This window comes from Anastrepha ludens, chromosome 4 (assembly GCF_028408465.1).
Source record: "Anastrepha ludens isolate Willacy chromosome 4, idAnaLude1.1, whole genome shotgun sequence".
In the NCBI taxonomy this organism is placed as follows: domain Eukaryota; kingdom Metazoa; phylum Arthropoda; class Insecta; order Diptera; family Tephritidae; genus Anastrepha; species Anastrepha ludens.
In genome coordinates this window covers 92,660,285-92,679,803 of record NC_071500.1, presented here as the reverse complement: position 1 = coordinate 92,679,803, position 19,519 = coordinate 92,660,285, and the positions used below count along the sequence as shown (strand labels likewise).

At 39.6% G+C, this 19,519-nt stretch overlaps 2 protein-coding genes across 2 annotated transcripts; one reads left to right on the top strand and one right to left on the bottom strand.

Moving 5' to 3' along the window:
• The first annotated feature begins 4,515 nt into the window (after positions 1-4,515).
• Positions 4,516-8,727, top strand: LOC128861911 (putative mediator of RNA polymerase II transcription subunit 26). Its single transcript, XM_054100289.1, has 3 exons — positions 4,516-4,624; positions 6,150-6,221; positions 6,514-8,727. The coding sequence occupies exons 1-3, from the start codon at positions 4,516-4,518 to the stop codon at positions 8,373-8,375; spliced, it is 2,043 nt and encodes a 680-aa protein (XP_053956264.1). The 3' UTR covers positions 8,376-8,727.
• A 1,120-nt stretch (positions 8,728-9,847) lies between these two features.
• Positions 9,848-10,963, bottom strand: LOC128862063 (uncharacterized). The gene is made up of 2 exons (XM_054100470.1): positions 10,910-10,963; positions 9,848-10,824 (listed from the first exon to the last, which is right to left on the bottom strand). Exons 1-2 carry the CDS (start codon positions 10,935-10,937, stop codon positions 10,022-10,024), a joined length of 831 nt encoding a protein of 276 aa, XP_053956445.1. The 5' UTR covers positions 10,938-10,963; the 3' UTR covers positions 9,848-10,021.
• Between the last annotated feature and the right edge of the window lie 8,556 nt (positions 10,964-19,519).

Here is a 19,519-nt window from a genome sequence, read left to right as displayed (position 1 = left end):
TCATCTATTATGAACTCCTTAAACTATCTGAAGCCACCACTGGTGATCACTGGCGGTCGTTACCGACTGCAGGTAATGCGTTTGAATCGAGCTCTCAAAGAAAAGCGGCCGGAATGGGACGGTAGACATGACAAACTGATTTTGCTGCATGACAACGCCAGGCCACACGTTGCTAAATCGATCCACAAATATTTAGAGGAACTGAATTGGAAAATCTTGCCGAAAACCCGCCGTATTCCCCAGACATTCCAACTTCGGATTACCATCACTTCCGATCAATGCAGTCAGCGGTTATTGGAGAGCGGTTCACTGCTTACGAGGGCATCACAAACTGGCTCAATGAATGGATCAAATAAAAAGAACTAGAATTTTTCGGCAGAAGAATCCGTATGCTGCCTAAAAGATGGAGTAAAGTTGTATGTAATGCATTATATAATAGTCTAAATAATTCATACCTTTGGCTAAGAAAGGACGGAAACTTATTCTCATACCCAATTTTGTTTTTTTTTTACTTTGTACTGTAAATTTTTGATAGTCGGAAATTGAAGCATTTAGTTCCACAGCATTTAGTTCCAACAAGACGGCGGACGGCGCTACTTTTCCATACAGCCCAATGGATTTACTGTTTCGTCGTTTGGGTGCGCAATTTATTTCTCGTCTCAGACCAGCGGATTAGCCACTAAGATCGTAATATATCATACTTTTGGTATTTTATTTGTGGGGTATGTGAAATCTAAATGCTTTATGGAGAAACCAGCTTCGATTGAGGTATTGGAAGGCAACATTACTAAAGTTATTCCCGAGATACCGAGCAAGTTTTGCAACGAGTCATTCAAAATTGGTGTTTATGGATGGCCAAATTACGGTGCAATTGCGGCCAACATTTGGAAGGAATTACTTCTAAGAAATAAATATCCTGAGTGGTTCTACACAAAAGTAATAAAGGCTGTCCAATCAATTTGAATATACGTTGTTTTATTTCAATTTCAAATCCGATTGCTCTAAATTGATTACTTTTTATATTAAATTTTTCGTAGTTAATAATTCCAGAAAAGATTCATTTTTTTGACCTCCTATAGAGTACTCGGTGAAGGTACTATGCAAAGAACAAGCAGGCTTTCGTCCCCACTGCTCTTGTGTCGATCATGTAAACTCCTTGAGAGCGATCGTGGAGCAATCGGTTGAGTGGCGCTCGCCTCTCTACCTCTACTTCATTCGACACTCTCAACCAAGAAGCAACAGGAAAGCTTTTGAATGCAAAGGAGTGCCTGAGAAAATTGTCACCACCATAAAAGAATTGTACTCGGGCGCTTCATGCCGCGTGAAATACGAAAATGCTCTAAGTGGTAGTGTCGAAGTTCAAACCGGTGTCAGACAAGGATGTGTATCATCTCCACTCTTGTTCAACCTACTTCTGGACCTATCGATGCGAGAAGTGTGTTCGGTCAGCAGGGGCATTTCCTGAGGTTTATTCGGCCGGCTTGAAGACCTAGACTATGCGGACGACATTTGCTTAGGGTTTAAAAATTAACATAGCAAAGACCAAAGTAATGCGGATTAACACCACCGAAACGCAAGCCCTTCAAATTGCCGACACTCCGCTTGAAGATGTAGAAGAATTTTGCTACCTTGGGAGCATAATTAAAAAAAAACGGCGGATCAACAATTGACATTCGCAACCGAATATCTAAGGAACGCGTTGCATTTGACATGCTTGACAAGGTATGGAGATCAACCCACATCTCTAGGCACACAAACCTGAAAATATTTGATGCCAACGTGAAGTCGGTAGTGCCGTATGGATGTGAAACATGGAACTTAACAACAAGCATATCACAATCATTTCAATCCTTCCTAAACCGTTGCCTACGAAAGAATGCGGATATTCTGGCCTTATATTATAAGCAACTAAGCAACGATGAACTTTGGGCGGCTACTGGGCAAACACCAGTTCACATAGAAATTATGTGTCGCAAGTGGAAATGGATCGGACGTATAGTGCGTAAACCACGGGATGACATCGCAAGGACAGCGCTGGACTGGAATCTCCAAGGAAGCCGTAGGTGCGGGAGACCAGCCAACACATGGAGGCGACAAGTAGTAACAGAGGCGGACAGAGCAGGCCGTTCCTGGAGTCAATCAAATTAAACCTCTAGCTCTAAACAAACCAAATTATAATTTATTTAATGATACCCTATGTTTCATCTAGGAGTTATGGGGAAAAAATATATATAGGGTACTAGTACTTAAAACTGTGTGTGTAGATGATAATAGTCAGTATTTTTTCTTCTCTGCCTACAACGATTGGTGTATAAGTACTTGTTTTGGCACTTTTTTTCGCTGTAACAAGGTGCTTCCTTTTTGGTTATGATGTGTCGAGGCAGAAGCTAGAAGAGAATTAGAATTAGGATGATCAAGAGATAAACAATTATACGATATTGTGTCCTGCAATCGTAAAATGCAAAGCCACGCGCCAGAGAGCGACAACGAAAATAAACTTACGTTGGGAATATTTTTAAAACACCAATTCATCTTTTTATACACCAAATGTTTATTTTAAAACGCCTAAAAGTATAAACGCTTAAACCAATAAAAATACGATATTTATAGCTGAGGGAAAGGTGAAAAAATGAGTGAATAAAATTGGAATAATTTAAAAATATAAATAAAATAAAAATGTATTATCATCTCTCATTTATTTTTATTCTCTGTTGCATTTTTTGTGTTTCCTTCTCGCCAGCTACTTCACTCAGCGTATTTTTAACACATTAACTTATAATTTATGGCCAATTGAGTGGATATAAATGGTTGGCAATAAAAACGGTTGCTAACCATAACTTGCGCCAGTGATGAATGGTGGTGTTTATTGAGCTCGCTGCGTTCGGTGAAATTTAATCTTGTTATTACGATTCGGCTAATCATTTCGTATTTTAATTAATATATTATTTTCGGCGTTAAACCTGGTTTGTATCACTCAAAGATTTGAATTTTTATAATTGTTTTATTCTATATAAGCAGCCATCCAGCTTATGAGGATAAATGTAGGCGGCCGTAAAATTGTCGCGTCCTCCCAAATTTAAGTGTACTCTATATACGAGGATCAAGGATCGAGGATAGGCACTTTGTCTATAGTCATTTGCTTTCTACGTATGTCAGATCATAGATCAGTAAGGTAGGAGTATTCTACTCCTCCTCATTTGGAAAACTAGACTGTCAGAGGCCACAATGATCGTTCGGCAGTGAGTGGCAGTCCCGGGGGAACTATAACAGGAATGTGTTGCGGGCCTCAGAGAACGACAGGAGAGAGATGGGAAAATATTAATTGAGAAGTATAATATGTAACGCCAAGAGTGATAGAATACAAGATTGTGCCCATCAGGGAGGTGTGACGTCTCACTAGTGCATTTGCGAGCGAGAAACGCGAAAATGTGAGCAAGAATGCAAGAAGAAGGGGAAATTAAACAAACAACACTGGAATAAATTGCACAAGTGTGACGTCACACATACAGCAATACTGTCAAATCCACTTAAAGCGAAATAGTGGTGCCTAATCATCTTCGTATTTTGTCCAACGCCCTGACATGTCTCAGATTTACAGGTAGATCTCACCACGTACAGAATATAGATGTCATATTTTACAGTTTCTAGATTAGAGATTATTATCGAAGAAGAGGAGACTATAAAACACTTTCTATGCGGGTAAATGGCTCTGGATAGGAAAAGTTGCCTGATAGGATTTTAGGAAAAAGTTGCCTGAATAACTTGGCAGAAGAAGCCAATATAAAAATAGCAAGTCTTGTTAGATATGCTAAAGCCACAGGTTGGTTCGATGAGGACAATGTAGAGTGAAGAGAGGTGACAGGCCTGGTGGTATCACAACGGGCCTACAGCAGTCCTAGGTGGGTCAACCGACAACCACTACACCCACCTACCTTAGAGATTACAGATTACAAATTACAAGATAAAAATTATACATTACAAACTTCCGAAAACGGCTACTAGACCCAGCAAGAGGGTTGTTATGGAGTGGGTGTCATGCGGGATACATTCACATGCCGGACATATATTGAGTATGTCGGAGTTGATTCTGGATAAGTAGGGCTGGATCTGCTACCATATCCAGACCGAAATGAGCCAAGGTTACGCGGGTCTCAAGAGCAAGCTGAAGTTCTTCGTCCGCTATGGGTGGTGGTTGGACTCCAAAAATGGCGTTCGGGGACGTTTGATGGCTGTCTACATATAGTAGTCTATATCCAGTAGTGGCAGTTGTATTTGGGCCTGGATCTGGTCATTGTAGTCGATGAAATGTCTTTTGACTCGCCTAGCAAATGTCTGATGGGATGATTTCTACGGTACCACCCAAACAAAAATTGCTTGCTAAGCATTTTACTGTGCTTCTTGACCGGGAAAACGGAAACCTCGTTGTGGAGATGTTGCAAGGGAGACATTAACTGCAGTTTGATTTTTTTTGTCCTGATGGTAAAGTGGATTACTGTGGATTTAGTGGGAGCGAAGATGGAGATTTTTCGCTGTGAAAAAGCGCGAAAGGCTCGTGAGGTAAACGTGCAGTTTGGCATACAAGTCGCCGATGCCATTACCGAATGGCACTATCGATCAATTGTCAGTAAGCGAGGCTAGTGAGACTCCCTATGGTCATTGGGACGCTTCGAGATATAGAAGTTGAAAAGCAAGGGTGAAAGGATACAACACTGCGGCCCACCTTGTTTAGTCCTCCTCTGTTTTGAGTTAAAAGTTGGCAGATGAGTGCCGACCAAACAGATAGTTCTCTCTCCAGACTCTCCGATGGTAGCTGATCAAAGGCGGCCGCTCCAGTAAATTAAGCCCGTCTAGTGCACTGAGTCTCACCCCTGAGACTGCATAGCAGAGATTGATCGTATTGTTTGATTGAGATGTCTTCTCACTATATTACGGAAAGTGGAGTCTAAATATGCAATCGCGAGGGGCATTGGAAATTCAACTATAGACCCCACTACAACGATTACGTAACAAAACAGTAATGCAGCACTCAATGCTGGCGCACTCTTCTTGATTGGGGTAAAATTTTGTGGTAACCGCTTCAGAGATTTTGGCCAAACTTAATAAAGGGTGTCGGTCCACGCGACAGCACTCAACCCATGCAGACTTCGAGTTGCAAGATACAGCTTATTTATTAGCGAAATATGTGCCGCAACTTATGCTAATATTTCTTTAGCTTTCCCTCATATCTTCAGCTCCCGTATTAGGCTTACGAAATGCATAGCTGACTTGACGTGTGCCTGCAAACCATAACGGCGCATGTCTGATCTTGATAAATATATCGCAAGAATAAGGCAGTCACTCTGACACTCCTTTATGACTTTTACTGTACTTCCAAATTATAAGTTTTTTTATTTAGTGAATATGAAATTACTAAACAAAAATGGAAGTTTATAAGTTATTTTTGAACAGCTGATGAAATTTTTCGTTGTTCAGAATGTTTTAGCTTCCATGAAATGTCTTGAGAAAATAATCATAATCAAGCATCTTTTGAGGAATTTTTAACCATTATTGACTCTCACTCTCACTCTCTCTCCACCTCAGCAAAAGAGGTGTTGTAGGCACAAGCACTAAAGATGAATGAGAGTGCAGTACCTCTATTAGATAGACCATTTCGTCTAGTCATAACGATGTCTCGCAGTGGCTGCTGTTGTCAAAAAGACGAGAAAGTCTCCTTATTGCCGAAAGGCTAAGTAAAAGCAGACAATACATATAAATAAATGTGTACTTACACACAGCCGTGTCACAAAAATTTTTTTCACGCAAATACTTTTTATAATTACACTTGAGGCAAAATTTCCGTGTTGCTAACAGCAGATAATACCCAAAGGCTACTCAATATACACATATGCAAATAATTTTTAAAATAACCAACAACAACAAACCATCGTCACAATGACCAGATAACAAGAAAATTATACAGATTCGAAATTTTTGCAAATACCTGTATTGAGTGAAATGTAAAATAAAAATAATAAAAAGGTATGCGATGCATTAAAGAATATCAGTGCAAACTTCGTGTAAACTTCGAAAAAATTATATGGGAAAGTAATTAGTGAAGATGCAAATTTGTAATAAAAAAGTACAAAAAGAAAATTCTCTTGATATTTCAGACAAAGGAAATGCAACGGTCACAAAGCGCAAGTGCACAGGTGCCGATGAGCCGAAAAATTCGGTATTCGGAGGTATAAAAAGCATTCGAAGTGGATTGTCTTGAGCACAGAACGGCTTTGAACGTTCATTGGAAAGCATTTGAACGATTTTTTTTTTATTTTTAATTTCCTACGTGGGGTGAAAATATGAGGGGTTACTTACTATACGGTGGGTAGCAAAAAAAATTTTATAACAACAGTTAACTCTCACGTAAACGTGGCGAAAAGTTAGCATTTTTTATTAAAATTTCAGAATTTATAAAATCTGAAAATCGATTTCTTAGTTTAATTTTTGTTTGAAAATATTTTCTCTCTCCAAACTTAGTACTCATTGTCAGCGCTTACGCGGTTGCTGTAACGGCACAGCATTACCAGCAGCAGCAACAAAGTGCTCACGGTCAACAGCATAATCAGCATGCACAAGCAATTCAGCAACATGTTGAACAACTTGTATCACATGGCCAGCAACATGTTTCGCATCTTCAGCATGGACAGCAGGTTGTTTCAAATCCTCTACAAGTTCATGAACATGTTTCGCATGGACAACCACATGTTCACCAACACGTGTCACACCACCACCAACAACAACAACAGCAACAACACCACCAATCACACCAACACGGATCACATGTACCACATGTACCCAAAATCACCATCACTAGTGTAGTGCAACATGTACCCATACCACATGAGGGCTATCAGGTCCCCAGTCGTATACAAAATATCGTCGACCGGGTCCACCAGCACATCCCACAGGTTTTGCACCATCAAAAACAAATAAAATCAGCAATTGTTGGTGATAATGTGGTGACTCCAGCAATAGTGCCCGCGCATGTGCAAAATATTGTAGAACAGGTACATGCACACATTCCACAAGTAGTAAATCACCATTTACAGCAGCAGAAGCAGCAGCAACAACAAGTGGTTAATCAAAAGCCGCAGGGTGTAGCCGCCGCTGAGAAGCAGCTACAATCGCAAGTGCCTGTTCAACATGTTCCACAAGTTCCAAATGGTCAACAACAAGTCTCTCAGGGAGTACAGGGTGTTGTTGCTGATCAGAGTAAGAAACCGGATGTGCAGCAACTTGTCGCAGAAATACATCAACACATTCCACAAATAATTCAATACTTAAATCAGCAAGCTCACCAATTACAGCAGATTGTTGACAAATTTCAACAACAACAAAAACAGCCACAAGGTGTTGCGGTTGGACAGCAAGTGCAGCCGGTGGTACCCGCTAAGGTGCAGCAAGTCGTCAATCACGTGCATCAACACATTCCACAAGTGATCAATCACACACAACAACATAAGCGCCATGTACAAAATCATCAACAACTGGAAGTTCCTCATGAGGTTGAAGGTGTTGTGATACCCCCACATGTTCGAAAAATTGTCGAGCACGTGCATCAACACATTCCACAAGTGATCCACCATGCACAACAACGCCATGGCGTTGCTCAGCAGTCACAGAATGTTGTAGTTGGGAACCAAGTCAAGCCCGACGTACCCGATAAAGTGCAACAAGTCGTCAACCAGGCGCATCAGCATATTCCACAGGTGATCAGCCAAGTACAGCAACACAAACGCCAAGTACAAAATCAACAACAACCACAAAAACTGGAAATTCCTCATCAAGTTCAAGGTGTTGTGATACCCCCAGAAGTTCGAAAAATTGTCGAGCACGTGCATCAACACATTCCACAAGTGATCTCTCATGTACAACAACAGCAACAGGGTGCGGCGAAACAACCCGAGGCACCCGCTAAGGTGCAACAAGTCGTCAACCAGGTGCATCAACACATTCCACAAGTGATCAGCCAAGTACAACAACATAAACGCCAAGTACAAAATCAACAAAAAACACAACAATTAGAACTTCCTCATGAGGTTGAAGGTGTTGTGATACCCCCACAAGTACGAAAAATTGTCGAGCACGTGCACCAACACATTCCACAAGTGATCTCTCATGTACAGCAGCAACAGGGTGTTGTTCAGAAGCCACAGAGTGGCGTTGCTGCAAGCCAAGTGCGTCCTGAGATACCCGCTAAAGTACAAAATGTGGTAAATCAAGTGCATCAACACATTCCACAGGTAATCAATCATGCACAACAACAACAACAGCAGCATCACCACAGTCAACAAAATGCACAGCCGGCACAGGGAGGCCAACAAGGTGTTAAGGTCTAGGAGATGATCGCAGTGAGCGCGCACTAGGACTTTACCACTTAAACATTAGTCGAATTTTCCCAATAACTACGTGTGCACATACAATTTTGTTAATAATTTTTAGACAAATTTTCATTTAACCCAAAAATGTTTTTAACCCAAAAATGTAAAATTGTTTTGTTTTTTTTTCTTGGGGTGCTTACATAGAATCTCAACAAAAAGGATAGAAAAACTGAGATATATAATATATCTCGTGCTATCTCTGTTGAAGTATCGGTATGGCGTCGAAGGGCTAAATAAAATGTCTCAATTATTAACTCTGTACCTATCCCATTCCTCACATAAAGTATTAATAAAAATTTTTATTTTAATTAATTAATTCGACAGCTCAATAAATATACTGTGTCCCAGTTGTGCCGTTTTCCACATTCACGTTTCCATATTAAGTCTAGGTTAGGTTAGGTTAGCAACCTGTTATCTAAACCAAGACACTCGGTGGTCCTAAGGCCAATTGTCACACCTGCATTTTATTTCCATCCCCTTACTAAGTTGTTTAAACCACTTAGATCTTTTTAAGAAGGCAACTAGTCCCTTCAGTCTCAGGCCTTCAAAAAAATAATCACCAAGATATTTGGCACGGCTTCTTTGGATTGCAAGACATTCACAGGGAGGTGTACCGAAGTTATTGTGAGGTAGACCCATTCCACTGGCTAGGGTGCCAATAGCGCAATGAACCGTTATAACATCTGTGAGGACGCTGTCATTTGACCTTTTGAATTCAAGCAGGCATTTTGTACTTTTAAGATCCAGTTTGCTGATCTAAGGTTTGCTGGAGATAAGTTCATCAGTCTTATTCTTTTTGCTGTTTGCTCTGTAGCGTAGATCTCAACATGGAAGACGCTACACCGATTTGGGAGTCTAAAAGAGCATTTCAAGGATAATTGTTTCGAGGATATATTAACTCTATGGTAGTAAAACTTTGCTGCAGCTGAAGCACAGGGTATCTTAGTTTGTACGCTCTGTAAACACCTTTAGCCTAATATTTTGAATAATTTCTGTTCTGACTCTGGCTGAAAGTGAGAAATTGAGCAATGGTGTGCAAGATCTCCAGGAAGTGCATATCCAAAAGTATTTCATAGTCTTTTTCTTGTACAACTCCCAGAGACAGGCGTCTAGTTAGTGTAAGCTGAATGAACTCCAAGGAATCTGGAAGTTTTGGATATGTCTTCATATCGTCAAAAAGAAAAAAGTCACTGCAAGACGACCTCACGATGACTTACATCTAACTTTCAAAAAAAAAGGTCGTGGTAAAGGTAAGAGTAGAGCTACTCTCAACAAGATTCATAGTGTCAGCCTGGGTGGATGCTAGGAATGAGGACCTCAGTAAAGCAATTGATCAGAATGTAAGAAAATAAAAACTGTGTATTCCAAAAGTGATTTTATTGATTGGCAAGTCTAAATGTTTACATATCCAGTCTCTTGGATTTTTTTTTTAAGCAAACATTATAATTCATTATTGTACACGAATGGAATAAGAAAATCAGTTCTTCTGCCACTTTTCTCCACCTAATTTAAAACTTTTTTTTGTAATTTCACAAATAATTAGCCCAAATTTAAATTATTAATTTCTCTCATCTGTTAACTAACACCTGCCACCTTCACCATTTTTAGATCTCATTCTCATCAATATTGTTGGACGATTCACCATTAAGCTTCAATACTGGCCAGCGCTTTCCTGCCTTGGTTTCTTGTGTATTTTTGTCGTCAGCTTTTCCATCAAGGTCACCTAAGTTTTGTTCCTTTACGTCTTGCGCCGCTAAAACTGGAGTGAGTAAAAGATTATTTTCAATTCCATTCGACTTAGGTGGCTCTGTCACTTTAACAGTCTGTAGAATAGGTAGTGTGACTACACCTACGCCCGTTAATGTCAGCTGTTGCTTTCCACCAGTAGGAATATATAGAATCTCTTCACTCGATGCAGAGGAAACGGAGTCAATTTGTGGCAAAGGCAACGACGGTGGTGGCTTTCCTACAGATGGATTATTCAGAATCTCTTCACTCGATGCAGAGGAAACGGAGTCAATTTGTGGCAAAGGCAACGACGGTGGTGGCTTTCCTACAGATGGATTATTCAGAATCTCTTCACTCGATGCAGAGGAAACGGAGTCAATTTGGGGCAAAGCCAACGGTGGTAGTGGCTTTCTTGCAGAAGGATTATTCAAAATCTCTTCACTCGATGCAGAGGAAACAGAGTCAAGTTGTGGCAAAAGCAAAGGTGGTGGTGGCCTTCCAGCAGAAGGATTATTCAGAATCTCTTCACTCGATGCAGAGGAAACGGAGTCAATTTGGGGCAAAGGCAACAAAGGCGCTTTGGGCTTTCCACCAGTACGACCATACTGGATCTCTTCACTGGACTCAGAGCTAACGGAGTCGATGTATGGCAATGCATCTACCTGACCACATATCAGCACTGTGAAGGAAGTGGGGAAGAAATATGTAAAGAGAATTGACTTATTAAAGGTGCTCATTGGCAATGGCCAAGTTTTTTCACTTACATGCCACAAATAGCACAAGTAGCTCCATGATCTTCTTCTGCTTAAATTCAAATTTAAACTGACTATTTTTCAGGCAATAATTCCTTTTATAAACACAGCGTGAGTTGGAAAGTGCTGCGTCATATGACCTCATCTGCTTGAGCTGGATAAGCTCTGCGTCATCTGACCTCATCTGAGGAATTTTAATATTATTTATTTTATGGTGTGCAAACAGTGTTTTTTTTTTTGTTTTTGTATAATTGGTATATGAGTCTGTGCAAGCATGTCTTTTCTACTCTCACTACCTTAACATACATATGGGCTGCTCTTCGCAAATATACTCGTATGTAAGAATGTATTCCAAAGAGTAAGTGCACAGCGTCAGAACTACGTTCTCGCATGCATGTTCCAATTACATGCTTATGCATTTTTGCATTTCTTTTGCGGTTTTGCGACATTATTCTTCACTTATTGACTTCCTCGTGGAATTTTGAGCATCATATTCATTTGCACCTTTTTTACACCCCCCTATGCTACATACTTAGATATACCGGAAACATATTTAAGCAAATATTGCGGATGAGTGCCTCTAAACAGGTTTGATATTTTTTGAACTTTTGGTCAAGAAGTTTGAGCTCAAATGAAGTAATAAAACATTCATATGTCGCCTTTAATTTTGTGAGTATTTTTGATTAATAACTTCATTAACAGTGTGTTAAAATAATTTATGGCTAAGATGATTGGGGCAACAGTTAATGAATGTTATCAGCGCTACTTTGCGAAAACGTGCCCATAATTCACTTTCGTGGGGAGAAGATGAAGGAAATTGTACAGGGTTTTCCAAACAGAGGTGTTATTTTGATATTCAAAGAAAAATGGTATTTTTTAATATAAATGATCGGGTGCTTATTTCATTATAAAGAGGAAGGTAGGCATGCCGTTAATAGTGGAAAATAACATCAGGCAAATGCCCACCACGACCACGCTTACAAGACAATATCCTTTTCATTAAATAATTTCCATAACCGAATTGCAAAGTGTCAATCTCCTCGATAACCTCACGAGTTCCATCTTTGAGGTCTTGAATCGACCCTGGGCTGTTGGCTGGCCTTCTCTTTCACGTGAGAAAAGTCACAAGGTGTTAAATCACAAGATCTCGGTGGCCAATTGTGATCACCTCTTCGAGAGATAACACGGTCCGGAAACTTTTCCCGTAAAAGATCAATGGTTTCGTAAAAGATCAAACATCGTTTCGACGTTACTAAAAAAAATAGTTGTATAAAATTATTGTTATACGAGGTGTGTTCAAAAAATATGGTAAATTTTCATTTCTCTCAAAAAATATTTATTTTTTCATCAATTTCTATTTTATCTCCTTCAAAGTAGTCCCCGTATATATAGTCCCCATATAAATATAATACACTTATGCCATCGTTTTTTCCAATCCTCGAAGCAGCGGTGTCCAGGTGCATTATCATGATGCAAAAATCCATACATTTTTCTCCACAACTCCGTGCGTTTTTTTCGTATTGCTTCACGCAAACGGCTCATTACTCCTTATTTAGCGTATGACCTTGTGGTAAGAACTCCTGATGCACTACGCCATGGTAATCAAAGAAAACAGTGAGCAAAACCTTGACATTTGATCGAACTTGGTGTGCTTTTTTTGGACTTGGCTCTTATTTACTCTTACATTGGGCCCAATCGTTCGATATTTCGTTGTCATAACGCTATACCCATAATTCGTCACCAGTTATGACCCTTTTAAGCAAATCTGGATCATCGTTGACGTCACTCAACAATTCCTGAGCGATGCTGATGCGACGTTGGTTTTGGTCTGCTGAAAATTCAGCAATTTTGGGCCGAATTTCGCTGTCCCACGCTTCATGCCCAAAATTTTCGAAAATATTGCATAGCATGAGCCAACCGATATGTCGACATCCTCAACAACTTCTTTAATTGTGATTCGATGATTCTCTCTAACAATTTTCTTCACTTTCTCAACATTTTCATTGGTTGTTGATGTTCTGAAGCGTGCAGAGCAAGCAGCGTCATTCACATCTTTTCGACCTTCTGTGAAAAGCTTGTACCACTTGCAAACATTTTTTTGACTGAGATTACTATCACTGTATGCCACTGTCAACATTTCACGTACTTTTGAGCACTTAGTTCCGTTTTTTAAGCCAAATTTGATGTAACTTCTTTGATCCATTTTTTTCAAAGATAATCGCCGAACACGCAAAACACTTGTCTTATCTATGCATCTGACAAACAAACTAAACATGAAATATTGCTAAAACTGTGGACATATCTTCGAGACGAGAGTACCAACATAAAAAAAATGATAATCGGAAGTCGAATGTATGTAGTCCGTGAAATTTGAAAAAATTCACATTATTTTTTTAACACACCTCGTATGATCAAACGAACTCTAGAGCATTTAGCAATTGTACGTCATGTACGTACCACAACAACAACGTACCACTAAGAATTATCGTTGACCATTTTTTTATAAATGGTGGACCAGGCAAAAGCAGACAACATTAGCAAAAGTAGTAGGTACGACAGAATTATCTGATATGTCTATGTTTCCGCAAAGTATGATAGTAAATTATATAAATTCTATGCGCCTGGTCTCGGGTCTAATGAACAGAGTAGACATCGAAAATGAAATGATAAAATAATTTTTTCTAATAGAGGCTGCCCTATAAAGGTATTGACAAGTCTCCGAGTACATTACAGCCGTTCTAAAATGGCATAGAATTTTAGGTCTCCCTCGGGCAAACACCTAATAAGAAATGCCTCTTTATGTTCGATAGAATAAGCTGATCTATAAATAAGGTTCTTAGATGGCTCGAAAATGCAAAGTTGTGCCTTCGTTGACCTCTGAATCATTCTGATAAAAATACACAAATGAGGAAAATGGATATTCGGAATTTAATAACCTTTTTCTTCAGTATTCATGCTTACTATAAGTACTGTACGGATTTCACCACTTCCCGTATTTGCCTGGGCTTAGAGAATATTGCGCGCGGTCCCGAACCCGGGAAAAAATAACTACCTCCGAACGGCCGATAGTGTTTTATGAGGAGCTTTTTGATGGGAGAAACACACTCGGAGGTTTGTCATTGCCTAACGAGGATGTGTGATATTAGAAGAAAAATGTTTCAATCATTTGATATTTCATGCCGGCGTAAGTATACTCATTTTCTTCCTGACTATGCCAGCGTATTCTAGGCAGAACTACTACCAATCAGAGAAACATGGAAATCACTAGAATACTACAAAGAAATTTGTGCAAGAGTAGCTATTTTTCTCAGACAGTCGAGGTCCAAGTCCATTTTATCCAAACTAGTATTACAGTATAGAAAGAAACCAGAACTACTTGGTCATTGGCTTGAAGTTACTCTGATATGGGTTCCCGGGCATTGGAATATAGAGGGTGATGAGATAGCGGATGAGCTGGCAAGAAAAGGTTCAGCATTAGACATAACAAAGGCGGTGGTAGTTGCTACCCCATTCAACGCAATAAATATATTCATTGCACATTGCACTCAACATTCATTCACACTAATATGCTTTAGCTGTGGAAGATGGAATCAATGTAGCACCACAATAAGAAAAACATGGCCGTCGTACAACATCCAGAGGACGAGTTACATATCTATTAGAAAGCTCTCGTATAATCCTTTTAATCCCATCTGCAGAAGCTGTCAGGCGGAGGGGGTAAAAGAAAGTCTGTTTTACTGCTTATGCGAATGTCCAAGTTTAGCTAGAAACGTCGATAAAAAGTTTGCTGTTATACTTGGATCTCACGAAATGGATTTGACTGACACAAAAAAAAAAAACACAAGACATCACTTCAACAACAACAACATACTCATTTCCGATCATCTGGGTAAATTCTCGTTCTTGCTCTTCCATCGTCAAGATCTTTGACCAAAGTAGCTGTGTTGCTTTACTAATGGGTGCTCTATTTAAGGTGGTACTTTCAATTAGCTGATACCATTAGGTTGGGTTAGGTTGAAGCGGTTGTCCATTGTAGGACACATTCAGGCTCATGGCCCATTGTGATGCCGCGTGGGGAACTAGCCTCTATCCCTCTTGAAACCAGTGTGTGCTATTCAAAAATTTCGCAAGATCCTTAATTTCGACAGAGCCGAGGTGTTCTAACTCGTTGAAGAAATGTCCGCCCAAAATGGCGAGTTTACGTCTGGATAGAGCAGGGCAGTGACACAGAAGGTGCGGGATCGTCTCTTCCTAGTCTAGAAAACTTCTGCAGAAGTCACCCATTCTCTGGGCGATTAGGTAGTGCCCCGTAATATTTGAAATCAGTGTGTTAAGACTATGCTTATCTCTTCTTAGTAGAAGTTCTGTGCGTTTAGCATTGAGAGTCGGCCACATCTGTCGGGCTATTTTGCAAGTGGCTTCGTTACGCCATCTTTCGTTCGCTACTCTAACAATTTCCTCGCGGATACGTAGCCCCAACGTCCCATCCAGGATTTGGCTGTGGCAATAGTCTGTGTTTGACCACTAACTTAAAGTTCTCAGCCTTATTGCTGCACTGCGCGCAATGTACTTTGCTTGCAGGTCTACCGGAAGGAAGTTTAATATCACATATAGTGCTTTCGATGGAGTGGTTGACATTGCACCGGTTATAAGAATAGATGCAAGTCTTTGGACCCTGTCAACTTTTTTATTGTTCACGCCCTTCTCCAGGGCATTCCACCATATTGCAAACGTCGTAGTAGAGAAGTGGTCTAATTACTGCTGTGTTAAACCAGTGTATGATTCAGGGTTTCAAACTCCATTTTTTCCCAATGAGCCTTCCGCAGGGGCATAGCGCCGTCGTAGCTTTGCGTACTCTATCGGGCCCCCAATTTAGCTTCCTATCTAGTACAAGTCCTAGATATTTAGCGTTTTCTGTTACCCTAAGGGGTTTTCCTCCTAAAAGTATTTATTGAAGAGCAGGTATTTTATGTTTTCTGCTGAACAGTATCACTTCCGTTTTTTCCGGATTTACTTCTAGTCCTCGACTTTTGCACCATAGTGATAGTCTGTTGAGAGCTCTTTGTTGAAGATCGCACATAGTTGGGAGGTGTTTACCAGAGATTACTATTACAATATCATCGGCAGAAGTCGGCACAGAAGTGGGGAAATCACCCCATCCTGATGTGTACCCCTGATCGGGAATTTCTTAATGGATGTTTCACCCAAATCTGCGCGTATCGTCCGCCCGACCAGCATTCGTTCGTTCTGATACCATTACATCCAGTAAAGGTCTACATTTGTTGCACCTTAATGGCCAGCGGAGTCACCGGCAGGCTAACTTAGATTACTTAAACTTTCTGTGAGAGTATTTGAAGTCAAACTAGAAACAACTGACTTTTCTTTCCGCAGTTCACATATTTCAGGGGCTCTATGTTCCATTCGGGAAAAAAGGAATTGATGTTGTTGATGAACTGAGCTTCCAGACGCGTTATTACCGAAATACGATCTGAAGAGTGTGTAAAAATATTACCTACAGATAACGCCATGTGTGAGGCAATTGTGGTATTCACATATTCAAATAAAGAAAGCCAAACAACTTTTTTTTTGTTTTTCCATTTAAGCTTCTGCGTGAAAGAAAAAGAGAAAATGTAGGCTAACGTTTTAAGAGGTTATTAGAGGATCGTTACGCCGAATATGCACAGAGCCTTGATTGCCTTGATTGAACTTCAAGAATGGATATAGTAGGATCCAAGTAGTTTGAGTCTTAGCCTGGCGATGATTTCACCTCGTTTGTTTTCTAAACAATTTCCATAATAAGGATTCAAAATTATGTAGAGAGTAGATTCCTGTCGAACTAAGCTCAGTTTAGTTATCCAACATTGACCAAATTCGTGGCTGAATTGCTCTGAAACCCACTACAGATTACATTTATGCAGTGCAAGAAGTTTTAGGAATTCTGATAGGACTTTGTCTGCTTCGAAAAAGCCGTAATCGACACCAACGCTGTCAGTTACATACATTTGGTCACTTTGATAACTCTATTTTACTGGCTAACATCCGCGGTTAGAACAGTAGGGATATTGATAAAGTGAGTTTCTTAGACTCACGGAAATAAGATCCCTGAAGAGATGATGTTATATGCTTACAGCGCATCCGAATATCTCCTACAAAAGATAAAATTAAATAATGTCAATCTCACGAGCGATCCTATCAAACAGTACTCTCATAAGATGCCAACCCTCGTGGTTACCATGAACTGATTTGAGGAAGTTGAAGAAACTCTTTTGCACACTCACTAGTCATATGGCTAGGGGGACTCTTGTAATGAGTCTGGATCTGAACGAATACAACAGAGTTTTATTCTGTAGCCCACACATAAGGGCAACTAAGTTCACACCAGCTTCACTGCCTTGCCAGTTACATAAATCTGGCTTAATAGCGATGCGGAAGTTTAAAGGTTGTCAGGCAAATTCCATAAGAAACTACACGCGATATCGTTTCAATATCAATTCTTAAGACTTCTTTAAAAACTTGAATCTTCACTAGGCCAGATATTAATGCAAAACTTCATTGGTTAATTTTCCTTCAAAACAGATTAATTGCCATTGAAAAATAAATGTGTTAAGTTTGTCCGCCAATTTAGAGGGTTAAAGGTGCATCAACGCATTTTCTTCTATTGCATATCTACGGACAAATGTTGCTTATAAATTCTACAATGCGCAGTTAGTTTTTGCGTTACCAACACGAAATCTGTGAAAACATGTGTACTAACACTGATGAAGATGGGCAAGTGCCGAAGAAAAGCAGGCAATGGAGGTGCGAAAATGGGCAAACTGAGATAACGCATTTAATCTATTTTGAGCCGGTAGCCAAAGTCTCGAAAATCCTGTTTGGTAGTAGAGATACCATATGCCAGCAGCATGCAACATGCGTGTTGCACTATCAATTTTCGCTTATATCCATTTTCATTGCCGCTACACGCACACGAATTTTTCACTATGCCACTGCGACACATTTATCACGAAGAAAAATGCGTTATTGGCAAATGTTCCGGCGAAGGCGTGGTGGAAAATACAAGCTGCTAACCGCCCGAATCTTGGAAATAAATTGGAAATGCGCCTATCGCTAAGTGTTGTGCAAGAAGGATTTAAGCTGACAAATATCTAAGCGCGAATAAGTAAAAAGTAGGTGGTAATAAATTAGTGCGTGTGGAGGGTGTTCACAAAGGAAATGCAATTAGCGCTGCCGTAGTGCGTGCATAAAAATAACGTTCGTAAAAATAACGGAACATGTTTCTTTCAACTCTCTTTTATTTTTTAATGATAATTCCGTCGAATTTTAGTGGCGCGAAATGATAACTGGGAGCATAAAATTATAACTCCAAATTCTATATACTCCGAAATTTCAGACATCACACACTTTTTCTCCGAAAAATGTGCAAGCTTACCGAAAAGGAGAATCACGTGGAAATAAGACAAAATTATTAACTCCGAAATTTTTGGGTACTCCGAAAATAACTAACCATCTAAAAACTATGAAAACAAGCGCAAACGGGCAAAGCACAAATACTTGAAAATATAAGAACATTACAACTCCGAAATGTTTGGGTAGTCCGAAAATAATTCACGTTAAGAAAACTATTCAAACAAGCAAAAAAAGACAAATACATTAAAAACAATTAAGAAAAAGACACTCCGAAAAAAAATTTTAACTCCGAAAACTTGTAATTCACAAAAACGAAATGCGAAAACTTTTCTGAGGAACTTATTATTAAAGAATAAATACAATTTTCGCCGATTTGCAAATTTTATGCCAACACATAGCAAAAAATCTGCACACAGTGAAATTTTCTCCAAAAGTTTTTGTTTAAAGCAATGCTTAAACATTTATGTAAAGTATTTTAAACAAAACGGTTCAATCATTTAAGAGAAATGTATACTCCGAAATATTAGTTTGATATGTATTTGCTTTGAAATTCGACAAATATTATAAATTACTACTTCGTTGTTAGAATATATCGCGGTTTTTATACTCCTTAGCCAAATATCTCAAACACCTACTATGCTGGGGTCTGGTTCCTAGCTCATAAAGGTAGCTGGTAAAGAGTTTCCCGAAAACAGGTGTTACAGGTGAATGGATTGCGCTATTGAGAGATGATTAAAGATTTTTATGGCTGGAATTGGATGGTATTGATCGAGACAACGTTAATTTTCAACAAAACGGCGCTACGTGCCCCACAGCGTGGTCGTGGTGGTGGTCATTTGCCTGATGTTATTATCCACTATTAACGACATACCTTCCTCTTTATAATGAAATAAACATCCGATCATTTATATTAAAAAAATATCATTTTTTCTTTGAATATCAAAATAACACCTCTTATTAAAAACCCATAAGTTGTCTAGTGACTGAAACGGGATGACTCGAAGTGGTGATTGACAAAGAGAGAACTTTCGGAAAGGCGAGAAAGTCAGCTGGAGCCGTATAAAAAAAGAATAATTGGTGTCAGGTATTTGGCCGACCTCCTCCTCCTATTTGTGGCGTGCGTTTTGATGTTGTTCCACAAAAGGGGGGGTTCTACAATTTTAAGCCCACTCCGAATGGCAAATGGTTTTTTTTATGAGGACCTTTTCTATGGCA